Source organism: Heteronotia binoei, chromosome 3, assembly GCF_032191835.1.
Source record: "Heteronotia binoei isolate CCM8104 ecotype False Entrance Well chromosome 3, APGP_CSIRO_Hbin_v1, whole genome shotgun sequence".
Taxonomy (NCBI): domain Eukaryota; kingdom Metazoa; phylum Chordata; class Lepidosauria; order Squamata; family Gekkonidae; genus Heteronotia; species Heteronotia binoei.
The window spans coordinates 92,649,229-92,668,065 of record NC_083225.1 but is presented as its reverse complement, the minus strand read 5'-3'; the positions used below and the strand labels follow the sequence as shown (position 1 = coordinate 92,668,065).

Sequence of the window (18,837 nt, the reverse complement as noted above, 5' to 3'; positions counted from 1 at the left end):
ATGAGAAATGATCTCCACATAGGGAATAATGAAGTGCCCAGCAGACATTCCCCCCCACACCCCATTTCTGGTGACTCTAAAGCAAGGGATTGGCCTCTCTACTCATGAGTTGCTGCCAACTTCTTCAAAGTAACACAGACACAGCATCCCAAGAGGAAGCCTTTCCAATAGGAGACTGAAGCCTCCGGAGGGGGAAAGGTACATGGTCCTCTGGGGGCGGGGCTTCCCCCCACTGGCCAGCTGACTGGGGGCAGGAAGGAGCCTGGGAAAGGGGAAGAACCCCCGCTGGGACCTGGGAATTGGCAAGCCTACTGCTGAGCCATGGTGCTCAAAGTACTGCAGTTCAGTTGTGAACTGGAAAAGGAGCCCATTAAATTACTGGAGGAGGGGCATGCAGAGCTGAGCTCCAACATTTTGAAAGCAGTGTTCGCCTCTGCCTGCCTTTCCCAGACTGGTTGTGAGTGGAGCATCCACAGAGATGCTCCATCTACTGGCACTCCATACATCCTCCTTTGAATCAGAACAAAGAAAAACCCTTTTCTCTGATACAAAAGACTAAAGCCATGGGAACCCTAAGTGTTGTATTCAGAAAAAGCACAACAATGTGTAGACACTCCCCCAAATTGTGGGGCCATGCTGCATTACACTTAAATTTCATCATAACTGCAGGAATAGATCTGTGTAGATTATCCAGATAAATTCCAGGAATCAACTGCTTTATCTGGGCTATTCTGATTGGATTTCACCACCGCCCTCAACTGAAACATTAAACCTGCAATGGATTCTGGTGGCCTAGGTGGTGGAATACACATATCAGCAGTATTCTTGTTCTGTCACCACATATGAGGAGAGACTGGAGAGAATATAGTCCGATTGGGTTGATGGGTTTTTCCTTTGCTGGAGCATTGAAGCCTAGAGAAAGAAATATAGTAACTGCTGCCTGCCAAGTCCTGGTACTTTATAACCTGCACTGGTTTTAGAAAAACCTGTACAAGAGTCATTGCAAATGCCATTAGAATGAATTTTGCTTATGCTGTGACAATGTATAGGTTATGCCCAATGACTCAGCTAATGAATCAGCTGCCATTCATCTGTCAGTGAGTCAGCCAGTCAGTGATTCTATTCTACTCTTAATTCCAGTTACAGAAGAAGAAGAATGAAAGTTTGGCTGCCGAAGGCAGAGAAAAGTAAGAAGCAAAGCATATGACAGGGCACATCAAGGTAATGCGTGTTCTTTCAAATTAGGAATTACAGCATTGTCCAAACCTTTAGATACTTCAGAAAGTCAAATGCAATATCCATCTTCAGTTCTCTGGAAAAGGTTTCGGAACTTAGAACCAGGGTCATTAATCCTTGATTGATGCTGTTCATTAGTGAGCATATACAAGATCCCAACTTCTGCAGAGCCCTCTTTCTGGCTGACTAGTCTCACTTAGTAACAGTAAAAGATACTGGGTTGGATCTAGACTGAAAGTTTCCATTAATGGAAGGGGTGCAGTAATTCCACCAGTTCATTCTTTCTGCAGCAAATTCCCCATTTCCCTCTCATGCTGCTCCTGAAGATTACATGCCCTTCATGAGACATATTTCAGGGAGATCAAAAAGCTTCTGGCGGGAGAAGGCAGGAATGTTCTGTTCTACTGACATAAGTGCCTTGCATGAACAGAAAATTAATCTTGATCCAATCCATTATTTTTCCTACTGAGCATGTATGCACAAGAACTTGCAGTGCTAAACTGAAAGTATGTCAGCAGAATGTGCAAAAAAATGACATCATTTTGTACAAGAGCTTGCACAGCAATTTTACATTTGGACTATGCCTCCTGTACCTGCTCCCATCCTGCCATATCCCTGATCTGCTATGTGACCTAATAGGGCTTAGCACAGCTCTTCTGTGTAGCTAACAAGTATGGTGAATCAGCAGATATGAGCTCAGCCAAATGTTCTGAATAGATGAGAATACATTATCTGGGTCTAATGATGCTTGTGTTTTAATTCCAGCACTATAATGGACACAAATATCCTTTAGAGGTTTGCCAAGTCCATGCTGTGAGACACTGCAGCTGAGAATTATGGGACAACACATTATGGGACAGCCCTTTGATGAAGGATGTAGTTGGACAACTGATGCTATGATAAGCACTTTTCAAGTTCCTTTTCTAAAGACTAGCATTTATCCTTATGGATGCAAATAATAAGGAACCTCTGCTGTTGTACAATGTTTTTTAAAGTTGTCTTCAAATAATATATTCTTATTTTAATATCTTTTAAAAGGCTGCTGTAATTATTCCCTTTTGTAAGTTTTATATATTTTGAAAAACTGCTTCTGTTTGTTCTGTGCAGACACATTGGAGATATTTGTAGTTTTTAAGACAGTTGTTTTAGAAAGAATTAAATCTCAAGTATACCATTAAAATTACAACAGTAAATTTCATGGTGTCTATGTAGACATTAGGCACCAGACTCTACCCTAGTTGATGTCTCCTGTCACTTTGCTGAGGCCTCAGACAAAAACTGTTAACAGATCATGTGGAAGAACCTTTAGTGTGTCTTCCCTGGTCAGCAGTTGTTCCCTGAAAGACCCTTTTGGGAAAGAATGGAAAATGGAGGACCAAGCCCTCAAGCTACCTCCTATGGTCTGCTGCCTTTTCTTATTGCCATAAATGTAACTTTTCTACACCTCTCTGGGGATAACTGAGGGGACAGATGGCAGTTCAGAATGACATATATGACTTAGGGCTTTCTTGTGGCCTTACCCCTCAGCACTTGAGAGAGTTTCAGCTGATCTGGAAATTCTGAAGGCGCATTAAGCAGACCAAGTGCTGAGACTGAGCAAGTTTGAATCTATAAGCTATCTAAATGAGAGACCACTACATGGAAGCAAGCCACTCTTTAGAGCTACAACAGGGTATGTGCAATAAATAACTAAAGTTGTAACAAAGCTCTTTTATTGTTATTCTGGTATTTTCTGTATCACTGTTAATTCATATAGGATATATACCATTTGCTTTATGGGCATCTAAGATAATGAGATTTCAGAAGATAGTAGGCTTCCCAATCCCCAGGTCCCAGCGGGGGATCCCTCGGTTTTACAGGCTTCCCCCTCCCCGCCCCCAGCCAGCTGGGCGGTGGGAGAAGCCCCGCCCCCACAGCCACCATGCAGCTCTAGATCTTGGGCAGGTTTAGAAACCTGCAAACATGTGTGTCTGTGTGCCTTTTCAAAATGTGTGTGTGTCTGTGTGCCTTTAAAGTTGAGCAGGAAGTACTTCATGGGAAGGGTCAACAACACAGTCCCTTGGTTTGTTTTGCTTTTGTTTTAGAGCAACTAAGTGTGTGTGTGTGAGAGAGAGAGCGAGAGAGCAGCGTAGCCCCTGTTCTTTTCAGATGTCGTTTTGGAGGAACCAGACCCAGTAAGTGTGTGTTAGTGTGTGAGAGAGAGGGTTGCCAATCCCCAGGTTTGGAGGTCCTCCCCTCCCCCCACTTTAGGGTCATCAGAAAGCAGCAGGAGAGGGGGGGAGGGAAATGTCTACTGAGCAATTATTCCCTATGGAGAATGATTCCCATAGGGAATAATGAGGAATTGATCCGCGGGTATAGGGGGCTCTGGGGGGAGTTGTTTTTTGAGGTAGAGGCACCAAATTTTCAGAATAGCATCTGGTGCCTCTCCCCAAACTAGCCCCCAAGTTTCAAAACAATTGGACCAAGGGGTCCAATTCTATGAGTCCCAAAAGAAAGTGCCCCAATCCTTCATTATTTCCTATGGAAGGAAGGCATTTAAAAAGGTGTGCTGTCCCTTTAAATGTGATGGCCAGAATTCCCTTGGAGTTCAATTATGCTTGTCACACCCTTGCTCCTGGCTCCGCCCCCAAAGACTCCTGGCTCTACCCCCAAAGTCCCCAGATATTTCTTGAATTGGACTTGGCAACCCTAGAAGGTAGCCATATCAGTCTTCAGCAGACAAACAGCAGAGTGCTTTGCATGGTAGCAAGACATATTTTTTTCTTTAGTGGGCTCTGATTCTTGACAGCTGATACCACAGTTAGTCTTTAAAGTGCTACCAAACCCTTTATTGATGTGGCTAAAATGTTCTGCTAGCTAAAATAATCTAAATTGTGCTAAGTTTTATGGAGATGAGTTGTTGGGAATTTAACTAATTGATACTTGTTGACATGTTGACTAAAGTTCATATAATGAACAGTATTCATGACACAGTTCTTGATGGATGTTTAGGTATATAGTTCAGAGGCACAGCACAGTTTTGTTTGCATAAGATAAAAAGTTTAATCCCTTAAACCATCAGTTATAAGAACCTCCGACTGTGTGATCAGGGATGGCCTTGGAGAGTCAGAACAGACAAGTGGACAACTAGTCTGTCTCCATGTAAGGCAATTCCAAATGTTCATGTGTTTGTGGTACTGATTTCAGCATTGGACAATGTGAGCCAGAACCAATATTAGTAACTGAAAACATGCATCATTGTTTTCTGTTTACACAGTAGCAGCTGATGCAGAAAAATACTTAATTGTTTCACATAGAAAGCCTAGAATATAGACAGGGTTTCAATGCCAATCAATGCCAGCTCTCTTTATATCTGGAAGTAGAATTCAGACCCTTAGTTCTATATTTTTAGTTTTGTAATAAATTAGAGGATGGAAAAATTTTAAACCCAGTGCCATTTCCTTATTCTACCTAATTCTTAATGGTATAGAACTGTAATAAAGTGTAGACATGACAGTATTCAAGTACGCATCAATTATTATATGCATTGACCCATTTGCTAGTCATGTGTGTCTTCTGCTGTATCCTACTGGAGATATGTATATGAAACCATAAGAAGTATGGAGCTAGAGGAAGTCAGGAGTGGAATTGGGTGGGCATCAGGACCCCTGCAGGGAAACAAGTTCCACGGAGCATGTCTTGGCTGATTTCTGATGTGGACCTGGTTTTCATATATTTCTCAGGACTGATCAGATCTTGGAAGCTAAGCCGGCTGGCCCTGGTAGTATTTGGCTGGGAGACACCAAGGAATCCCAGGGTTGCTACACAGAGCTAGAAAATGGCAAACCATCTCGGTTAGTCTCCTGCTTTGAAAGCACTATTGGGTCACCATTAAGTTGGCTGTGGCTTGATAACACTTTACACAAACACACATCTCTCATTGAGTTGGAAGGGACCGCTGGGGTCATTTAGTCCAACCTGCTGCACAAGGCAGGAAATCCCCAAATACCTCCCCCTAAATTCACAGAATCAGCATTGCTGATTCATGACGTGATACTGACCAGTGTTTGTATTCTGGATTTTACATTTTCAGAATTGAGTTGGAAACTGCTTTGAACATTGTGGAAAAGCAGAATACAAGTATATTAAATATACAGCAGATGCTGCATTAGCCCACTGCAAGGTGCCTGGTGAAGAGAGATGTAAAGAAGCCCACCTAAGCAGATAGAACTGAGAAGGAGGCTGTCTCCCTGCTCCCATTTATGGAAGGAGATGTGGTTGTAAAGTTACAGTTAAGGGTGCTGGAAACCTGACTGTTGTAGTGAAGCTACAGATAAGTCAAGAAAAGGCTGGGAGTGTAAGCAGTTGACATAAATAGGTTGGCAGGCTCTCAGTAATGGGGTTTCAGTAATGTATCAACAGACGGCACAAGATCATAGGTTTTGTCTAGACACAGAGCAGTAAGAGACCTCTCATGTAGGTTATCTGTGGTTCTCAACAGTAGGTGAAAGACTTATAAGACACCTTGGGTTTGATGGTCTAACACCAGTGTAAGAAACACCCCATTCTGTGTTCCCATCATAAATATAAATTTTAATTCAAGAATGCATGGTAATTTCTGCAAAGGGTTGTCTTGCACTGTTCTTTAGGGAGGACTATAAATACAGAGTAGCACATAAGGAAGGCCCCGTGCTAACAGAGCTCATGTTTGAAAGGCACGTGTACCCAAGCCATATGCCAGCAATCTGTAAAGTTCTCTTTGAAAAAGAAATGTGTAGGTGGGAAGCCAGACTTTCTTCCACGCAAAACAGGAACTATCTTGCTCAATTCAGGCTTCCCTTTCCAAAAGCCCTCAGCGACTAATGCTTGGTGCTCTTGCAATGATTAATAATCTCATCACTTGAACTGTGACAATGTTTTTGGAATTGCAAACTTTTACTCTTTCCTGTATTTATCTGTATATGTTAAAGCTTTTCATTAGTGTTAAAGCTCAGTTATATATTTGGATGGATTTCACAGCTATCTCCCATTTTTGCCCATTTCTGTTCATCACTAATATTGTTCCAGCTGTTTTGAAATTCACACATGATGTTGACCCGTCCTGGGAAGCATTTCCTGCTTCACACTCTCTCTGCTACTGCCTGACCATCCACTTAGCTTTGCCCCTTGGAGGAACGGGGCTGCCAACAGATATCTGGAGTTTTGCCACTTTGCTATTAAGTCTTCTAAACAATTGTAATTTATTTTTCACATGGAACTAGAATAAACTTAATAGAATTTTAAAATGTATCATTTTTAACCTCACTGCTTTCCTAGCATTTGTCAACTGTCCGATTTCTTTCTACTGTGCTCCATCCCAGTCAAATCTGCTTTTGGTGGTGGGTGCGGGGGAGGGGGAGGTGTTATGCAGTTAGTATTTACACACTTTTCTCTGGATTGTGGCTATTATAGTATATATATATATATATATATATATATATATATATATATATATATATATATTGGTGACAAAAAGTACCATTTTTTCGCAGCAAGGAAGCTTGCATGTGTTCAAACACACAGCAGCCCTCTGGGTATTTAGCATCTGTAAAAGCTGCTACTGTCAGAACCACCTCTACAATATAAACATTTTTGCGTTGGTTTCTTAGGACACTAAAATATTGTAACAGCTTTCCTGAAAAAGTAAAAAATGTAAACAAGTTCGTAGTTTTCAGATATAGAAAGTCACATCTATCCTGTCATTCCACTCATCAGAGGAGCTAGTGAAGTTCAAACTGCTGGCAAGAGTGGTAGCATACCAGCCTGTGATTTTAGCTCACATTTAAGGATGTTCTGAACAGCAAAAGTGACCTGAACATAAAAGGTTTTCAGATATGCAAAAATGGAGATTTGGGAAGTGGAGCCTGATTAGGATGGGGTTTGGGAAGGGGAAGGACTTTGATGGGCTATAATGCCATATAGTCCATCTTCCAAAGCAACTGTTTTCTCCAGGTGAATTTATTTCTGTGGCCTGGAGATCAGCTGTAATAGTGGGAGATCTCCAGCCACTACCTGGAGGTTGGCAAGCCTTGAAGCAACACCCACATCCAGCATTGCATTTGTAATGCATCTCAATAGATTAGCCTCATGAACATATTTTATTTTATTTACAGCCCACCTTTCTCACTGAGACCTAAGGTGGACTATCATGGCTGGCCCAACGTCTAGGCAAACCTAGGTTATTGTCTGTACCAGATTTCAAGGAGTCTCCTCTTTGTGATGTGCTTTTCTTCTGGAGGCTAAAGGGAGCCCACCACTATCCACGCACCCTCTTTGTGCCCAAGCACTAGCCATCTCCACAGCCACCAACACATAGCCAGCAGGGAGAGCAACAAAGGGTGGAGCTGGAGCTGCCTGAGCCACCACAGCCACCTGCAAGAACCAGCAAGAAGCAGACATGTCTCCCAAAGCTGTGTATCCAAAGCCAACAGACCTGGCCTCCTCCTTCCCCCAGCTCTCCTTGCCCCTTTCCTAGGATTGCCAGCTCCAGCTTGGGAAATTTATGGAGATTCTAGGGGTGGCTCCTGGGGATGGCAGAGTTTGGGGAGGAGAGGCATCTCAGATAGAATGCAACAAAGACCACTCTCTGAAGCAGCCATTTTCTCAAGGGGAATTTACCTTAATCATCTAAAGATCACTCATAATTCTGGAAGATCTCCAGGTGTGATGAACAGCTAACTGCAGATGTGTTATATCGATCTGGGAACCTTGACTGACGGGGTTCATAGAGAATTCTACTGCTGACCTGAGGGAGTGGCAGTTGAGAGTGTTACTTAGGAAGAAAGGGGGAGGAAGTTGAGGAGGGGAGTGAAGGATCAAGGAGGAAACTGAAAATAGGGAAATAGCTCCTAGGAAAGAAGTGGGGGTGATCCCTATTAAGTGTTAAAGAAATCTGTGTGTATGTTCCAGCCTCCAAGTCCACAGACTTTGGAAATTGTGTGTCAAATAAGCTAGTGCCTGTTTATCTAAGGAGTGACAGTGAAGTGATCACTCTCAGCAGTTACAAACACCTGTTGGTAGAATAAAACAGTTACATTATATATTCTATATATATATTTCTCACCTTTTCACCTCCAAGTTTAAAATGGAAACCTCCCTGACAGTCTGACTTGGCCATTTCCCCATAAAAGTAAAATAAAAGTTGTGTTGTGAAGTCATATCCTCCTGTCATGCGCCACATTTAAACATAAACCGACAAAGGGTTTTTCAGTTCCTCAGATATATGTTTATATATATCTTTAAACATCTGAGGGGGCCAAGAAACAAAGAAGAAAAAGGAGCAGCTTGGCTAAGTGAAAGAGGAAGTGGAGGAACTGTCATACCATCCCTCACCTGGAGACTGGCAACCCTACCTCTTCTATCAAGCTGAATGGCAACACCTCACCATCACTCAAGGAGAAGTTGCCCATTGATGTGGGAGTATTCCTGCTAATGGGACTACCTTTCTGTAGGAGAAATCAGGTGACCCAGCAGAAAAGTGCTGCTGTTGTAGGAAATTTATGTATGCATAGTTGTTGGAGGGTAGATGGTCTAAGACCTACTGCTGATGGCAGCATTGAAAGGAGGGGTTGTATTCTAGAACATCTATACACATACACAGTCACCCTCAGTGGCTGGCTGAGTGTGCCTGTACACTCTGCTCCAGGTAAGCAGTTCCCTACAATAGTAGACACTGCTCACTTTAGCTGGCCTGCACTGGCCACAGATGCACTGGTTTCTCCTGCACTGGCCACAGATGGCTCCCATTGGGGGCTGGGTTCAGCTCACCATTGCCCCCCTCCATGGTGGCATACTTGCCTGAGGCAATAGAGCAAAGCAGTGCAGCTTGGATATCTGCACCTCCCAGCATCTCCCCTGGGAATGCTGAGGGCCAAGAGGGGAGTCACACTCACAGGAGACCCTGTATATTGCTTGGAATGCCACAATAAAAACAATAAATAAATAGTGATACAGAAGGCGCACATTCCCCCCCCCCCCCAATCTGTCCTGGAGAACCAATTTGGTGTTGTGGTTAAGTGTGCGGACTCTTATCTGGGAGAACCGGGTTTGATTCCCCACTCCTCCACTTGCACCTGCTAGCATGGCCTTGGGTCAGCCATAGCTCTGGCAGAGGTTGTCCTTGAAAGGGCAGCTGCTGTGAGAGCCTCTCCAGTCCCACCCACCTCACAGGGTGTCTGTTGTGGGGGAGGAAGGTAAAGGAGATTGTGGGCCGCTCTGAGACTCTTTGGAGTGGAGGGCGGGATATAAATCCAATATCTTCTTCATCTTCTTCTTCTGCTGCTGCTGCTGATACATTTGCTGCTGGAAGGGGAGCACAAGTCCCATCACCCCAACAGACAAGTTGGCTCTGCTTATTCCAAACAGCCATACTGCACTTGTGCTCTGACAGGAAGCTTTACATTAACTGGCTTCTGGAATCTCCATGTCTGTTGATTCTATTCTTCCATAGCTGCCATGACAGAACACAAAGGGCTTCTGAAAAGCTTATCTGTTTTAATGTTTACTTTATTTTGAATGTCCAGTAAGTAAAACTGAAGAAAAAGCCTAGGGAAACAAAACCATCTATTCAATAGATTGGGGGGAGGGGGTGATGTTGCCTATTAACTAATTGGGGCTAGAAGTTTATTTTTCTAGTTTCTGTTTTGCTTGTTCCTTCCTTTGATGTTTGCTGGATCTGCTATAGATCCAGAGCAGGGGTGGCCAAACTTGCTTCATGAAAAGACACTTGTACCAATGTAGTTACCTGTTCTGTGTGTCTAAAGTTAAGTAAAAGTTTTACTTCTTTAATAATACTAAGCCTGGATTCATTCTTTATTTGCAAAACTACAACATCTGTCAAGAAGATCATTAGTCAGAGCAGCCAAAGCCATTCTGTGCACAAAAACAAGTCAGGATTGAAATAGACTATTGCTTGATAATGCAAGGAACTCTGGACCTTCATAGCTATCACCCGGTTTAGCATCTTGCTCAAGGAGGGCATATTTGTAATTGACTGCTAGTTGTTAAGATGATTAGAATTTATGGAGGTGGTTGGACCTACCTGTTACTTCAAAACATCATCAATTATTTCCTGGACACTTCTGACCATTTCCTCTCCTGTCAAGCTGTCGTAAACCTAGTTGGGCACAGGACAAGTTCAGACTACTTCAGGCAGCTTTTTTGCTTCCCCAGACCACAATAGAAATCTGTCCATGCCAGTAAGGTTAAACTGAATGGCAATAACATTCTGTGACAGTCCTCAAGAAACAGTAAATAGCTTTTAATAAAAAGATATCTGTGGAAATCATTACAAAAACATTCATTCCCTGCAGATCTCAATTTCTGTCTGGCCTTTTTGGATATTTGATTGAGTTCTTTAATGGGTTATTAAATTTCCTTAAATATGCCCAGATGAAGATGAATGATGGACAAATGAACTGTTATTTGGCTGCATTCAGGTATCTCTTAATAATGCAGATCCTGGGGTGTGTGGCATTGGCACAAAATGGTGGCAGACGCATGAGAGCCAAGCTTCTCTCCCAACCCTCCCGCCCTTCCTCACCGGCACAGATTTTCTATCTTATTTCTCCTCCGGAGTATGGGCAGATTGTCTGGCAACTGCAGTAAGTCAGTCTTGGCTAGCTCCCAGGCCCCTGCTCCTTAAAAATTTTCTAGACTCAGGTTCACAACTGAACCATTCTTCGTCTGCATCACCTGAATCCCTAAAAATGGCGGACAGCTCAGACAACCAGCCTGCATCGCAGGACCTCCTTACCACAAAAGAGTTTCATGAAGCTCTTGAAGCTTCTCAAGCAAAAATGTTTGATAAGATCACCGTTATCTTAAAGCCGATCACTGACCAAATAAATGCTATACAAGCTACTCTGCAAGACGTTGCAACCACAGCCAACTCCACAATGGAGACGGGCCTTGCTAACCAAGATGGCATCCGCCACCTTCAAGTTTATGAACGAAGGACAATTGATAAAATATTGACACTAGACAAATCGAGGGAGAGACATGTTAAATTGTGCAGGCTTGGAAAACAAGAAGGCTCAACCGACCTTGCAAGTTTCATCACTTCCTGGCTTGCCACATTTCTTAAGCTAGAGGAAGGTATTGCTCCTCATATAATCCATGCCTACAGATTGGGTTCCCAATTCTCTGCCTGGTCGAGAAACGGAAAATTCTGGAGACTGCAAGAAACTTCAATGGCCTTCCATTCAAGGATAAGTGGATCCTAGCTTTCCCTGATCTCTCAGCTGAAACTCTCCAGAATAGACATTTTCTTAAACCCATTGCCCAGAAACTGGCCACAGCAAATATCCGCTATAAATGGTCCCCGTCTGGCAAACTCATAGTCAATCACCAAAGCAAGAACTGGACTATTGAGGATCCCAATGCAGGTTTATATCTGCTTCAATCGCTCAGAATAGATGTCCCAATGGAACTGGATCGCTAATCACAGAAACAGAAACTAGCTTTCTCATCACCACCTAAAGATTGCAAAATGTTGGCGTGTACTGCTGATCCAGCTTGTGGACCTGACCATCAACAATCTTCACAGCCAGAGACTTCTCCTTAAATCTGTGCTGTATTTATCTTTTGTTTAACTGCTTATCTTCTAGCAATACTTGAGTAGGGACGGACAGCGAAGGGTAAAGTGGTATTGGCCTCCAGCTCTGGATGTGGGGGGGGGGTGTTGGTAGGGCTTGTGTAGCCCCGTCCTGGGATGTTTCCCAGGACCTACGGGTTTATTTTGCTATAATTTTTCTTCTCTGCCATTTTAGGGTTGGGTTCCCGTGCTTGGTTTTTTATTCCTTCAGTTAACCTTTTCTTGCTTGGGCAGGGGATGGGGGGAGGGGTACATTGTAGTGATGTTTCAAGTTACCAGCATATTACTTTGTTGTTGTTTCTTGAGCAGTTGTTTAGCCATATGGGCTTTTATTCTAACCTTTTGTATTGTCACAAAACTTAACGGTTACCAGCTTGCTTGGACTGGTCTTTTTTTTTATTTCTTTGTTTTACTCGATTATTGAGGAGTTGTCCTCTAAAGCTATGCATTATAAGGGCATTTTGAATAAGACCCTGTGTGTTTTGTTTGACATTCCCAAGTTCTGGGATTTTTCAATTCTTAATTCACCAGATCTCCCTTTAATGGGACAGTTAGGGCTGTTTATGGTAACATCCTGATTTAGCAGTTTTCAGGATGAATATGTATATTATCTTTTAGTACACAGTTTGGCTAGTATCGTTATTATTCATTTTGCCTTTCATATCGCCTTATGCTTAATTATGCAGTTGCTAAGACATGCAACATCTTTCTTATGTGTTTATATCATCAATCTGATTTTAAGTAGTATAGCCATCTCATATGCAGCCACTCTACAAGGACACCATTCTCTTGTTTTTAGGCATAGACTAATCTATTACATTCTCTGCTGAGTCATACACTTTACTTTCTAAAACTTGTCATGGGCTCAATAATAAAATCACATCCAAACATATCCACAATAGTTTAAAACAACAATCTCTTGACGTTGTCTTTTTACAAGAGACTCACCTTAGAAATGACATCAGTATTATGTTTCGCTCTACCTATTTTCCCATGATTTACAATGCTCCCGGTTCATCGCATGCTAGGGGAGTAGCTATTTTAATTTCCTGCACTATACAGTTTTCATGCCAGGCCTAAGAAAGGGACAGCTGTGGCAGATACATATTCGTTAAAGGTTTGCTTAATGAAGAGTCAATCACTCTAGCTAGTGTTTATGCTCCCAATTCTGGTCAGCTAGACTTTATCCAAGAAGTAATGTCTGAACTTAAATTATTCCAGGAAGGACTCTTAATACTCAGTGCAGACTTGAATTATCTCACTTCACTCTCATCTCAAATCCTCTCCTAAAGTCACTAATTCGTGTTTACAAAAAATTATGCTTGATATGGGGCTAACTGATTTGTGGAGATTCCTTTACCAGAATGAACATGGTTTTACTTATTTTTCTTCTCAACATCAAACACACACGTATTGATTATATTTTTATTTATGACTCTCTTTGCAATGCCCTGATAGATGTATCTATAGAACCAAAACTTTGGTCAGACCATGCACCAATATTGTGCTCCCTGCGAACTAATGAACACTTTGATCACAGCTTCTCTTGGAGATTCAATAACACCTTATTGCAGCATAAAGATTTTTCACACTAAATAGAACAGGAAATTGCTGACTTCTTCCAGCATAACCTCTCTGATGACATCCTTCCTCATATGGTTTGGGACACGTGCAAAACTGTCTTGAGGGGTAAAATTATCTCTCTTTCTTCTGCCTACAAAAATGGAGGCAACATCTTGTCAATAACTTAACTTCTCGAATTAAAGAGTTAGAACTCCAACACGAACATACATGCAGGGGGAAAAATAGCTTTGGAAACAAACAAAATCAAAAGACACTTACTATTTACTGAACAGGCTTATTGCTACAGAAGTTCCAAATTCCAACAATTGTTAGCATGGAAGGCCAAACAACATGCTACAAATATGAAGAAGATATTGGATTTATATCCCGCCCTCCACTCCGAAGAGTCTCAGAGCGGCTCACAATCTCCTTTACCTTCCTCCCCCACAACAGTCACCCTGTGAGGTGGGTGGGGCTGGAGAGGGCTCTCACTGCAGCTGCCCTTTCAAGGACAACCTCTGCCAGAGCTATGGCTGACCCAAGACCATTGCAGCAGGTGCAATGAATGTGAAGGAACTCAAGGACCCTATGGGCACTTTACACACCTCATCTAAAACAATTTTAAATGTTTTTAAACAATTTTATTCCTCTTTATATCAATCAAATTGTCCCCCCCAGAATCAATTACAAAATTTCTTCATTCAATTCATTTTCTTCCCTCTTTATCAGAATCACATCATAATTATCTTGATTGCTCCATAAATTAATTAGAGTTAATGGAAGCTATTAAATCATTAAATTCTAACAAGTTACCTGGTCTCGAAGGATTTACTTCCAAATTTTACAAGTCTTATAGCACTTTATTATCTTTTTTATTATCTATTTATTAAATCCTTTTAACCATATTTTAGACACTGGTAATATCCCTCAGTCATGGAATGTTGCTAAAATCATAGTACTGAACAAAAAAGACAGAGATGTGCTAAACCCTAAGACATACTGACCAATATCCCTCTTAAACACAGACTATAAACTCTTTACTGGCATATTAACTCAGAGACTAAATCAATTTATTGGAGAATATGTTAACTCATACCAGACAGGATTTGTTCCCAGCTGTGACTTAACTAATAATACCCCCAAAACATTAAATATTCTTCATCATTGCAAAATTAAGAAAATCCAAAATGCTTGTATTTTTTCCACTGACATTGAAAAGGCATTTGATTCAGTCGAACCACAGTATTTGCGATCTTTACTTTCTGAGATGAACTTTGGGGGGAAATTTTGCATACTCATTGAATCTTTTTATCTCTCTCCTTCAGCGCTTCTATGAATTAATAACATTAACTCATCTACCTTTAATCTATCTTGAGGCACCTGTCAAGGGTGCCCTCTCTCACCCATTTTGTTTGCTTCTGCGATTGAGCCCTTGGCTATTAAAATCAGGCTATTAAAAACATTTCATGTATACCTATAGCAAATAATAATTGCAAAGTTTATTCATAGACGACATTACTCTATATCTTACTGATTTACAGTTTTTGCTGTCAGCAATTCATTCTCAGTTATCTGATTTTACCACAGCCTCAGGCCTCAAAATTAATTTTGATAAATCTCTTTTATATCCTTTCAACTTATCCCCTGAACAAGCCTCTTTAATTAAATCGGACTATCAATACAAATGGGTTCAAAAGTCTTGGAAGTACCTAGGCATCTTAATTCCTTTGGACTTCAACACTCTTCCTAACGTAAACCAAGCTGAGATCACTAAGTCCATTAATTCTCTCTTATCACAATGGAATAAAAAAATTTACACTCTTGGTGCGAGTCTATTTAATTAAATCAATGATTCTTCCTAAATTAATGTTCTGTCTGCGTGCTGTACCTCTCTGCATTTCAGCATGTCTATTACATCAGTGGCAAACCCAGCTAAATACATTTCTCTGGCAAAACCAGAAACCCAGACTTAAGATTTAATTCTAGTAGGTGTCCTATCTCAGAGGGTGGTCTTGCTATTCCAGATATCACTTTGTACCATGATGCCATAATTCTCTCTAATCTAGTGAAATGCTATAGATCATCATATAGGGCAGACTGGAAAAAAAATTGAAGACCAATACTTTACAGCCTCTTCTTTTCAGGAGGAAATCTGGAGAGTCTCTAGAAGCTTCAAATTCACTTCTTACTCAAACACCTTCTTAGCCTCTATGTTGCAAGTCTGGCGTAAACACCACAAACTTTTAGCCCCCACCCTATCACCGCTTACCACTTATGTCAGCCAACCTTGGTTTGCACTAAGACTACATGCAACCTTTTTTGTAAGTGGAGACAATCTGCAGTAACTCGCTTTATTGATATACTCTGCCACAGGAGGTGGTGGTGGCTACAAGCATAGACAGCTTCAAGAGGGGATTAGATAAAAATATGGAGCAGAGGTCGATCAGTGGCTATTAGCCACAGTGTGTATATATATGTGCGTGTGTGTATATATAATTTTTTTTTGCCACTGTGTGACACAGAGTGTTGGACTGGATGGGCCATTGGCCTGATCCAACATGGCTTCTCTTATGTTCTTACTCTTGAAAGCATTATTGAAAGATAAATCTATTTTGGATTTAGAGTTGGGACTCCAACTCCCCTGGTTTGAGTATTTTCAAATCTGATACTTCTTAAACTCACTCCTTTAATCCTTCTCTCCGCATATTCCTGGGACACTTTGAAAAGCTTTTATATTGCGACTCAATTCCTCTAAAAGGGCTAATATTTAAAATTTACAAAATCTTGCTTCAACTCCTCTGCGAAAACTGCGAAACTCCTCACTTTTACCAAACAGCCTGGCACTTTGATCTGCAATGAGAGCTTAACAATGATCAATGACAATCTGTATGGAACTCCTCTGTATATAAAACGAAAGCAATTCATGTTCAGCTTCAAGGCTTCTAAGTTCTTACATGATTTCACAAGACTCTGGCCCAATTGTCACATCTTGTACCTTCTCTTTCACCTCTGTTTCAAAAAATGTGGTCAAAGAGGTACATATCTCCACTGGTGGTGGGCATGCCCTACTATACAAAATTTTTGGAACTAAGTTTACTACGACATACATAATATAACTGGATATCTGCCACCCTTTTCACCTGAATATGCTCTCTTAAATTTTACTGCTACTTCTTGCATTCCCAAACCCACTACTGAGTTAATCTCGCTTATGCTAGTGGCTGCCAAAGCTGTAATTGCTATGGTCTGGAAGCAACAATCTTCACCCTCTAAACATGCCTGGTGAATGAAGCTATAGGACTATTTTGTACTAGACAAATTGACGTACAGCCTGGATCTTCAACCACAGTGATCTAATTCTTCAATTTTTGTAGAAAATGGCACCGTTTCATCGAGAAAGCCCTTATTACCAATGAGAAACCTAACTAATTATATTATGCTACCCTCTTTGAATTTCTCTTTTTATTAAAATGGGATAGGTTCAAAACAGACTACTAAATTTCTAAAAAAGCAGAAAAGAAATGAATTGTTGGATTTCAAGGAGCAACTGGGTAAAGAGGAATTAAGAGAATTTCTCTCAACAATTGTCATTTGTTACTATAATTTTACATATGTCCCTCAATTGTGTGGCTAACTTTTTTTGTTCCTCTGTTATTGCCCTGTATCCTGTATTATCAGTTTCATGCTGATCTGTATTTTTGTTTATTCGTGCATCTACTTTATTGAATCAATAAAACCTATTTATTTTCAAAAAATAATAATAATGCAGATCCTGTTATGTCACCTGCAATCATGGTATTGTATGTGATATGATTTGCTCAATTGTGAGAGCTCATTCCTCCAGATGAAACTAGCCAAAACGGACCCCCCCCCCCTCTCTCTGTGCCAAGGGATTTTATCTCCTTTGTTTCCTCACCCCATTGTGGGTCAAAGAATCCTTTCCTAAAATCTCCAGGAAGAGCCAATCTAGTCTTTGCAAACCCAAGTCTCTGTGTCAACTCGTAGGTGTCAGATTACAGGTTAAGGTGTGAGCTGGCCATTTTATTGTCTTCACCTAGAAGGGCTATTCACACTTAGAAGGTTTTACTGGTACTAGGGCAATTGTCTCATCTCCCACCCATCCACCCCCTGTCTTCCGCTAGGAGAAAGAAAAACCCAAACCCCAAAGTAAAAAGTTATCTCCCCACACCTGTTGATTCCTCTTATTCTCTTTCAAACAATGAATTTTTCTTTAATTTCTCTCTGTAGTTTTATAATACAACAGTACATGGTGGTACTGTAAGGGCCCTTTTGTAAATTCAGACTTGCAGATTTTTTTTCACATTACACACCACAGGGTGATGATCTAGCAGGACAAGAGGGTTAGGGGGAAAATTGCTTGCACCACTGAGCAGCTGCAGAGTAATATTCTGAAATTTTGTGGAAACTTTGCCATTACCCTCTTTGAATTTCTCTTTTGATTAAAATGGGATAGGTTCAAAACAGACTACTAAATTTCTAAAAAAGTAGAAAAGAGATGAATTGTTGGATTTCAAGGAGCAACTGGGTAAAGAGGAATTAAGAGAATTTCTCTCAACAATGTGGATCCACTGCAGTCCACTGATCTCTCTAGAATGCTGCTGCTGGGGAACAAGAGACCCTCAAAATAGTATTGGAGGGGAATCAGGGGTCTGTAGCAGGAAGAGATAGCTGTTGGAAATTACCCATCCCCTTCCAATAGCAGAACATTTGGTCTAGTTCCAACACATTTAGTTGAGGGGTAAAATTAACTCAGGTAAATCCACACATATGCACTCATAGAATCATAGAGTTGGAAGGGACCTCTAGGGTCATCTAGTCCAACCCCCTGCACAATGCAGGAAACTCACAAACACCTCCCCCTAAATTCACAGGATCTTCATTGCTGTCAGATGGCCATCTAGCCTCTGTTTAAAAACCTCCAAGGAAAGAGAGCCCACCACCTCTTGAGGAACCGCTCTAAGGGTCACAAAGTTTTTCCTAATGTTGAGCCAGAAACTCTTTTGATTTAATTTCAACCTATTGATTCTGGTCCTACCTTCTGGGGCCACAGAAAAAAATTCCACACCCTCCTCTATAGAATAACCCTTCAAGTACTTGAAGATGGTAATCATATCACCTCTCAGCCTCCTCCTCTCCAGGCTAAACATCCCCAGCTCCTTCAACCTTTCCTCATAGGACTTGTTCTCCAGACCCCTCACCATCTTTGTCATCCTCCTCTGGACCCGTTCCAGCTTGTCTATATCCTTCTTAAAATGTGGTGCCCAAAACTGAACACAATACTCCAGGTGAAGTCTTACCAGAGCAGAGTAAAGCGATTCCATCACATCACGTGATCTGGACACTATACTTCTGTTGATACAGCCCAAAACTGCATTAGCCTTTTTAGCCATCGCATCACACTG

The 18,837-nt window shown here is 41.4% G+C and overlaps 1 protein-coding gene across 4 annotated transcripts in view; it reads left to right on the top strand.

Annotated features, from left to right (window-relative positions):
- Window positions 1-2,084, top strand: part of PDE9A (phosphodiesterase 9A) — an 82,412-nt gene extending 80,328 nt beyond the window's left edge. For 3 of the 4 annotated variants that reach the window (XM_060234213.1, XM_060234216.1, XM_060234215.1), the window contains one exon: window positions 2,002-2,079. In XM_060234213.1, the coding sequence (XP_060090196.1) occupies window positions 2,002-2,067 (66 nt within the window). In that variant the 3' untranslated portion in view covers window positions 2,068-2,079. Of the gene's footprint in view, window positions 1-1,140; window positions 1,222-2,001 lie in introns of all 4 variants that reach the window. The other variant, XM_060234214.1, reaches the window with a different exon arrangement.
- Window positions 2,085-18,837: the final 16,753 nt, after the last annotated feature.